This window comes from Nicotiana tabacum, chromosome 13 (assembly GCF_000715075.1).
Source record: "Nicotiana tabacum cultivar K326 chromosome 13, ASM71507v2, whole genome shotgun sequence".
NCBI classification, from domain to species: Eukaryota; Viridiplantae; Streptophyta; class Magnoliopsida; order Solanales; family Solanaceae; genus Nicotiana; species Nicotiana tabacum.
This window is the reverse complement of record NC_134092.1, coordinates 28,030,942-28,040,420: the sequence shown is the minus strand read 5'-3', so window position 1 is coordinate 28,040,420 and position 9,479 is coordinate 28,030,942. Positions and strand designations below refer to the sequence as shown.

Here is a 9,479-nt window from a genome sequence, read left to right as displayed (position 1 = left end):
CTGATTGGTTGGTTATAATCAAAACAAAGCCTGTTGGTAGGATGGAAGTTAAGAATGTGCTAGATGTTGCTTATCAAAATGATACCTCAAGTGTTAACCAAATGATGGATGATTAGATAGAAAATTACTTGGAGCATCCTCAACGCATATTAGAAGAAGTTGATATGGAGGAAATAACAATCATAGAAAATGAGGATGAAGAATCACCTAATGAAAATGAAATAAGTGAAGAGGAAGGATTTTCAGACGAGGAAGGATACGTCGACGAAGACGACTAGCATGTTAGTTTTTTAAAGCGCTCTTAACTTATATAGATTTATATTCTCAATTCTAACATTTTCTTTAATTTATGCAGATGGCCGGTAGGGGTCAAGGTAGGTCTAGGAAGGATAAAAGGCCTATTGATCATGATGATGGTGCTACACCCTCGCTTCCTTCTACTCCACACTTGCATCCCTCTTTTGCTGATGGCCGGCAGCAATCTTTTAGGCACAGATCTATTCCACCACATTCATCTACTCATTATACTACCCACCATTCGCCCGCCCAGCAATATTATCACCATTCTCCGCCACAGGACTACACCCCGCTTCCTCCACATGATCCTACAAGTAGTTACATGGGTGCATCGAGTCACCAGTCACAGAGCCATGTGGTACGCCCGTCATCTGCTCCATTTGCTTCATCTCCAGCTGGATCGCATCCATCTAGATTTCAGCCGGCCGGATCGCAGCAGGGGTCTAGATCGATGCAGGGGTGTGGATCGCAGCCATCTTCATCAGGGACCCCGTCTCGCTCTCCACGGAGTTCGTCTCCTAGAATTTCTAGACTTCGTCTTCGGGATAGTAGCACTAAGCCAGATGCCCTCACTTCTGTGCACGCTTCAGATTCATCGGAGGATGATGATCCAGATGAAGTGCGTTATGATCGTTATCATAGGATGATCGTAATGGGTAAGATTTATTTTTATTTATTACTTCTTTATTTTTGCTGAATTATAATAGCTACTCTTGTTTATTTAATGTAATTGCTATGTTGCAGGTTCATTCCTAATCATCAAGTTACAAAGATAATCACTGATATTCTTGGCGGGTTGTATAATGCACCCTATCTGACTTGGAGTGACTTTCCAGAGGATCTCGTGCAACAAATGTTCAACCAATTTAAGGTTTTAATACAATTCTTATCTATTTAAGCATTATATTAACAATATTTTCATCTAACGTTACATACTTTATTTGCAGACTAAGTGTGCCTGGGAGGACCGGTATAACCGTGAAATTTGTGCAAATTGGGAGTACAAATGCCGTAAGAGATTCTCTGATTCCTTCTGCTCCGCTCGAAAGGTTAACAAGAAGCCTTCATGGGTTCTACCGGATTTATGGGAGGATCTGCAGAGGTATTGGGCCACCGAGAAATTCGAGAAGCAGAGTGAACTGGGAAAGAAGGCCCGAGAATCTGAGAAGGGTGGCTCCTTGCACTGTCTGGGTTCAAGGAGCATGTGGGATACGAGGAGACAACTGGTAATTCCTTAAAATATTTCGGTCTATTTTATCGAACTATATTTATATATATTAATTTCGTTAACACGTTTTATTATATTTGTAGGAAAAAAATATGGGAGGAAGATGAGTCATGATGAGTTCTTCATGGAGACTCACATCCGGAAGAAGAAAGCACCGACAGATCCAACTAGATGGGTCGAGGACCGGGCGGAGACTACACATGTAAGTTTCATAACTACTATAAATATTTATAATATTATATAGTTAGTAATTTTCTATCTTCTAAATAAATGGTCGCTACAAGATTAATGTGGAGGAGTACACTCAGAGCTTGCCACCGAATGAGCAAGGCGAACGACTACCCATTTCAGACGAAGAAGCGCAGAGGATATGGTTGGATGTTGTCGGTGATCCTAAAAAGGGGATAGCATACGGCCTTCTAGATAAATCTTTCGGCGCTACAGGGTTGGATTGCAAGGTATAGGGACTTCCGCCCAAGGCGAGGCGATTGATAGATCGACTATATCGTCTAAGGAACAGAAGATCGCAAAGTTGACAGCAGAGCTTGAAGAGACAAAGGCTAGAGAAAAAAAGAGAGATGAACAATTTGGTACCCTTCAAGTTCAGCTAGAAAGGTGGGACGAACAATTTAATCTCGTTCAAGGTCAGCTGACCAATCTTTTTGCTAGTGGTGCTTTCCCCATTCCCCGGTCTCGTGAGCCTTCCCCATGTGCCGACGGTGAAGGTTCTAGGAGTGAAGATGGAGATGATGCTAGATAAAAAACTCATTGAATGGTGTGTATTGCTAAACAAAGTATTGAACTTGTCAATATTTAGTTGAAACTAGTTTTGAATGATGATTGTATTGTTATTTTGTTATTGAACATTTTAGTAGTTGTTGTGGTTGTTCTTAGTTGTTGTGGTTGTTATTAGTTGTTGTTGTTGTTAGATAATGGTTGTTAGTGTTAGTTAATAGTTTTTGTTAGTTAATTATTGTTGTTGTTGTTAGTATATTCATTGATGTTGATTAATTATGGTTGAATGGCAGCAATGTAATGCTGCCATTATAGGATGGATATTGGTTGTAATTGGCAGTGGTGTAGCTTAAAAACATGCATTTTCTGCCTAGTTTTTACCCAGATTTCCGACCGAATTCGGTCGAAAATTTCAAATAAATTCTCCAGTTTTTTGAAATTTCCGACCGAATTCGGTCGGAAATTATGAATTTATATTTATTTTTAAAAATAAATTAACAATTTATTACAATTTACAACTAATTATTTAATTAAATAAAATTATTATTTTTTTAAATTTCCGACCGAATTCGGTCGGAATTTGAAAATTAAAAAAAAAAAAATTAATAGTTTCCAACTAATTTCGGACAGAAATTTGAAAATTAAAAAAAATATATATATTTAATAGTTTCCGACCGATTTCGGTCGGAAATTAAAGTTTGACAGTTAGTCAACGCTTTGAAATTTCCGACCGATTTCGGTCGGTACATAGCGACCATCGTTTTTTCGACCAATTAAAATCGGTCGGAATTCGGTTCAAAAATTATCAATATCCGACCGATTTCGGTCGGAAATGGCGGACGGAATTGCACTGTTTTTTAGTAGTGATACATACATACACATATATATTTACGAGTAACAGTGATATTTGAGTGTGTTTCCTGTGGCAAAGTACACAAAAGTGATTTTCTTCGTATGGTTTTGTTTTAAATGACAGAATTGTTTAGTATTTGACGGTGAGTTGATTCCTCCTCTGTTACAATCTAATGTTAATTGACTGGTAAAAGATCATTTCACCTTCATGATGATACCTTGCAATTAGGAGACAAACGAAAATCGGAATCTGAGTTGAAAGATAGTGGTTTTGACTCAGCACTGATCAGTCTCACTAAACAACCTCCATTCTTTATTATCTGTTATCCTATTTGTGAACTTGCTCTCATTCGATAAAATTGACAAAGAAAGAAAGAGAAAAATTAATTAGAAAAGGAAAAAGGACGAAAACTAGCATAGTAATTCTTGAGCTCATAAAAATGGGACTATTCCCTTGCAATACAACAAAAAAGGTCTCGTGTTATTGCTTGCTTAATGTACAACAGAATGCAGAAGTAAGTTGAAGTAGACCAGTGAATTGAAAACAATTGTTCAACTTTTCCAAAATAAAAAGAAATAGAAGAAAATACTTATGATATGAAGATAACACATAATAGAACTTTTTTAGGTGACTGAACTACTGGAGAAGTGAAATGTCGAAGCTCCTTGTTACTCTGAAAAATTAACATATCAACTTCTCTCAAAGAGATTAGTGCATTTATCCTATCTCCCCCTGGGTCATCCAAGAAAATAATGCATTTCATCATTTGGATTTGTTGCTGGGGTCACTCTTATAGGCCTAACCCCTCCAAAATCAATCATATTTACCTGAAATTGCAGAAGCTACTGGTATACATAAATATCATATATATTCCTCCTTGAAATGTACAATTTGAATTTTTCAAGCGAATATGAGGCGACCTGATTTGGATTCTTATCCTTCAACTCTTGAACTGTTGTTTAGGCTTCCTTACTTGAGCAACGATGTAAGGCACTTGTATCTCATCTTCTGTTGCTGCTATTGTGCAGCTAAAGAAAGAACAAGCATTTCCAATGGTGTTTAGGGGCAATGGGGGCGTAAATTCACCACACGGTACAATAGAGATGGTCTGAGCAAGATAGAATTTGCTTGTGATATAGCAGCTGCCACTCCACCTTTATGAATAAGTGCTGTAGCAACTTCAACGCGAGTTGGATTTTTCACTTCTTAATTCATTGAAACAATATCTTTGAGTCTGCCCAAACTAGAGGTTGAGAAATGATACACTTTTGACACACATCCAGCGCAATATCAGGTGCAGCAGCTAGAGGAAGATCAACCATTATTGGGAAGGAACAATCTGCATCAAACTGTCGCGCTGTAGCACCCCAATCATGAAGAAACTTACATGTATATATCCATCAGTAATCTGGGACAATATACAAATACTAACTTCTATTCCATCACAATCGAAACGGGTTAATGGGACCACTAATAGACTTCTGTTCAATGAACTACTCCAAGGCAAATCTTGTGAAAAACTATATGTTAGCATCATTATAAGCATGGTTGAGAATTTCAGACATCGGAAAACTGACTCAACATCTAAATACTCATCACCTATGTCATTACAATCAACATATTTGTTATTCATGATTCATCCCGCGAAGGAGCAATAAGAGGCTGATACTTTTGAAAGGGAGTTTTCAAGAATCTGGCTTATGTGATTTGGAGTAGAGAAGGCAACAAAAGAAGAATATGCAGGATTAGATATTTGATCACTGGTAGAAAGATTGTGATGTCTAAGTAAGTCCCCGGCAACGGCGCCAAAAACTTGTTGGGACCAAACACACTCACGCAAGTATACGCGGTCGTCAAGTAATAAAGTGACTAAAAGTCGGATGTCGAACCCACGAGGACTTATGATTAACTATTAACTAAATTAGACTATCCTAATTATCTAAACAAGAATTAAACCTAAAAATATTTTATTCTAAACTAATTAAATAAAAAAATATAAATAATAAACTTTGAACAGAGAAAGAGCAGATTTTTATGATATCAGTGTAATGAAAACGATCTAGGGTTATGGGCTATCTAATAATCCTATTGTATTCTTCAATTGAATTGACCGACTAATTTATCTAGCTTATTGGTTGACAGGGTTAATATTGCTCATAAGAATCTGTCGAGTTCTTACTCGCCTATTCAAGCTAACCTAACGCCTATATGTCTATGGAGTTAGAATCAACAAGAACGCATTTATAATTCCTGTAAATCAACCAAGCAAGGCAATTAGGTATATGTCTATCCTAACCACGAATCCGTTCCCCGATGCCCGAGTTCAAGAACTTGCCCTACTCAATCCTATATGCAATATAGAATTCCCACTTTCGAGTTCAATTCTAGATTCGTAGATAATATTCAATTGGTGATCAAGCAATTAAATAATTAAGTGCAAGATTGAATAAATAAACTATTATGATAAATCAAGAAGTCAAAATCAATATCCGAATAACAATAGTCATGAAAGAACCACAACCCTAGAACGTGAAGTTTAGCTCCATATAGACATGGTAGCCAAACAACAAATCATACATAGAAACATAAAAATTACTAAGTTTGGTGGAAGAAAGATGGAACTTGATGAATTCCGGCCTCCACAGCTTTATCGTGGCTTTTTTCCCCTTCCCAATATGTTAGATGACCTAAAAGAGGCGTTTTTGGCTTATATATTGCGTACAAAAGTCGTGGGCCAAAGTTCTCCTATTTCTAATCCAAATCAGCTTCAGGGATTGATGCTAGGGTGGATGCGTCGCATCCACCTCGTCCTCCACTTCTCAGCTTCGCATGCTAGGGTGGATGCTTCGCATCCACCTCGTCCTCCACTTCTCAGCTTCGCATGCTAGGGTGGATGCTTCGCATCCACCTCGTCCTCCACTTCTCAGCTTTGCCCAGGTGCGGATGCTAAGGCGGATGCTATGGGCCGACTTCACTGCTAAGGGTGCACGAACTATGATTTTTTTCTAGATTGGATTCGACGCATCCAACCCCTCTTCCTCTAGCTAGAGCACCTTTTCTTCATATTTTTGCACTCCAAATACCCTAATTCATCACACACAACTTAATTAGTCATAAAACCAATAATTAAACCATGTTGGGCATTTTAAGGATCAAATAGCATCAAAAAGCGGTTAAAACATGGGTAAAGTAACATCAACACATATCGAAATATGCCCAACATCACCACCCCACACTTAAACCTTTGTTCGTCCTCGAACAAACCATCAATATAGTAGACGAAACAAAATTAAGCTCTTATCATTCAAACCATACTACACATATGACCATGGTTATTTGCTACAATTAGGCTCTAGAATATGCATCATATACACTTCCCTTTTCTTATGTCATTCTTTAAAAATATTCAAACAAAGACAACATGTTCACAACAACCCTAACCTCAAAAACCAACTCAATGTCACTATGCACTCATGCTTGAATACCCAACATCATAGAGAAGTCTAATAACGTTACCTATCCCTCGTGAAACCATGTGCCCTCACAACAAGAACAAGAAAGCGAGTTCAATCCACACATTCAAATCTCATGATCAAATATATTTTAATGGCTCACATATATCAAAGAAAATCGCTCACTCTCACAAAGAAGTCACATGCATGCAATTGGTACCATAGGCTTGCCCTTAATGTAAATCTCTACTAATGTAAGCTTGCTCGATCTAAAATCAATTAGGACTTTTTCATGGTTGTACTGTGGGCTAAGGGACGGGTAGGATATATTTAAGGAATAGTGACTCACCCTCCTAATCACTTTAATACATATCAAAATTACTTTAAGCGTATTTTCTTCAACACCACTTCAATTTCACAAACAATATCACTTAAATAAAAAAATATAAATAATAAACTTTGAACAGAGAAAGAGCAGATTTTTATGATATCAATGTAATGAAAACGATCTAGGGTTATGGGCTATCTAATAATCCTATTGTATTCTTCAATTGAATTGACCGACTAATTTATCTAGCTTATTGGTTGACAGGGTTAATATTGCTCATAAGAATCTGTCGAGTTCTTACTCGCCTATTCAAGCTAACCTAACGCCTATATGTCTATGGAGTTAGAATCAACAAGAACGCATTTATAATTCCTGTAAATCAACCAAGCAAGGCAATTAGGTATATGTTTATCCTAACCACGAATCCGTTCCCCGATGCCCGAGTTCAAGAACTTGCCCTACTCAATCCTATATGCAATATAGAATTCCCACTTTCGAGTTCAATTCTAGATTCGTAGATAATATTCAATTGGTGATCAAGCAATTAAATAATTAAGTGCAAGATTGAATAAATAAACTATTATGATAAATCAAGAAGTCAAAATCAATATCCGAATAACAATAGTCATGAAAGAACCACAACCCTAGAACGTGAAGTTTAGCTCCATATAGACATGGTAGCCAAATAACAAATCATACATAGAAACATAAAAATTACTAAGTTTGGTGGGAGAAAGATGGAACTTGATGAATTCCGGCCTCCACAGCTTTATCGTGGCTTTTTTTCCCCTTCCCAATATGTTAGATGACCTAAAAGAGGCGTTTTTGGCTTATATATTGCGTACAAAAGTCGTGGACCAAAGTTCTCCTATTTCTAATCCAAATCAGCTTCAGGGATTGATGCTAGGGTGGATGCGTCGCATCCACCTCGTCATCCACTTCTCAGCTTCGCATGCTAGGGTGGATGCTTCGCATCCACCTTGTCCTCCACTTCTCAGCTTTGCCCAGGTGCGGATGCTAAGGCGGATGCTATGGGCCGACTTCACTGCTAAGGGTGCACGAACTATGATTTTTTTCTAGATTGGATTCGACGCATCCAACCCCTCTTCCTCTAGCTAGAGCACCTTTTCTTCATATTTTTGCACTCCAAATACCCTAATTCATCACACACAACTCAATTAGTCATAAAACCAATAATTAAACCATGTTGGGCATTTTAAGGATCAAATAGCATCAAAAAGCGGTTAAAACATGGGTAAAGTAACATCAACACATATCGAAATATGCCCAACATCAATCATCGTTTGACAGAGAATTCTTGATTGCACCATTTTTAGCTCTCTGTTTTGTGAGCAATGTGGAGGAAATGAAGACAGTTATAAATATATTTGAAGCTCAACAAATTAATGCGTGCATTCATTTATATTTTTCCAAAATTTAATTAATCATTAATTTTGTTTGAATGCTGAATTCATTTATTTTAGTTTTAGGTTTTGTTAAAAGATAAATAAGTAAATAAAATATTTTTTAGGTTTTGTTAGATTCTGAGTTAAGGGTCTATTGGAAACAGCCTCTCTACCTTCACTAGGTAGGTGTAAGGTCTGTGTACACACTACCCTTTCCGACATATCTGTGGGAATATAGTGGGTTTATTGTTGTTGTTTAGGTTTTGTTAGATTTTTATTCAACTTAACTATGGTCTTGTAACATTAACTTAATCATGGTTAAATACTAACCGTTCAAATAGAACGACACATGAACTTATTTCTTTAATACTTTGGAGCCTTGGTGTTAGACATAGTTGCTCGCTACCAGTACTGATAAGAGGTAGCAGCATCTCGTTGAAATAATTAAGGTGCGATTATTTCTTTTAGTGCTTAATTAAGCGCACGCAAGTTTTTCTCGGTTACTAGGGACATAAGTTTCTCATTTTTTCTAATAAAAGTGTTTGAAATTTATGCTAAAAAAGAATTTAGTATTAGCTGCAAAACAACGAGGACAAAGTTTATTAAAAATTTAGATACTTCCAATATCATATTCTTTCATCATAATCGTACTTCTTGATTTAAGCAGAATAACTCTTTGCCCTTAATCAAAGCTTTTAAATTCAATCCTTAGAAATAAAAAAAATTCAGGTTAAGAGTGCTTTCCCTTGTAAAACCTTACGTGACGTGAATGTAAATTAGTCGGGCCAATCGATTCAAGATACTAGGGGTGTACATAGGTCGGGTTGGTTCGAATTTTTCAATTATCAAACCAAACCAATGGTGTTGGGTTTTTAAATTTATAAACCAAACCAAACCAACAAAGTCGGGTTTTTCAATCTCGGTTTTTCTCAGAGGTTTCGGGTTTTTTTCCGGTAAGTCTTCATAACATAAAATATGTAATTTGTGTTCCAAATATTTCTTAAGTCCTAGTAAAATACAACTATATAATGTGTTTTTCAAGAAACTAACACAATAATATGAGATAAGTCATAGCATTATACTAAAATATTCAACAACAAAGATAAAATAATAAAATTACATAAAATAAATATTGTTAATTAATAAACCATAATGAAAATTAACATAATCTGAAAATACT

At 36.6% G+C, this 9,479-nt stretch overlaps 1 protein-coding gene across 1 annotated transcript; it reads left to right on the top strand.

Moving 5' to 3' along the window:
* Positions 1-355: 355 nt before the first annotated feature.
* LOC142168046 (uncharacterized) lies at positions 356-2,340 on the top strand. Its single transcript, XM_075228700.1, has 5 exons — positions 356-756; positions 1,042-1,168; positions 1,245-1,523; positions 1,609-1,727; positions 1,810-2,340. Exons 1-4 carry the CDS (start codon positions 356-358, stop codon positions 1,630-1,632), a joined length of 831 nt encoding a protein of 276 aa, XP_075084801.1. The 3' UTR covers positions 1,633-1,727; positions 1,810-2,340.
* The last annotated feature ends 7,139 nt before the right edge of the window (positions 2,341-9,479 follow it).

Excerpts from the sequence above, each read along its gene's own strand:
- LOC142168046 (XM_075228700.1), top strand. The coding sequence starts at position 356 with ATGGCCGGTAGGGGTCAAGGTAGGTCTAGGAAGGATAAAAGGCCTATT. Across the intron at positions 757-1,041 it reads GGGTCTAGATCGATGCAGGG|GTTCATTCCTAATCATCAAG; the intron begins GTGTGGATCGCA and ends GCTATGTTGCAG. Across the intron at positions 1,524-1,608 it reads GGGATACGAGGAGACAACTG|GAAAAAAATATGGGAGGAAG; the intron begins GTAATTCCTTAA and ends TTATATTTGTAG.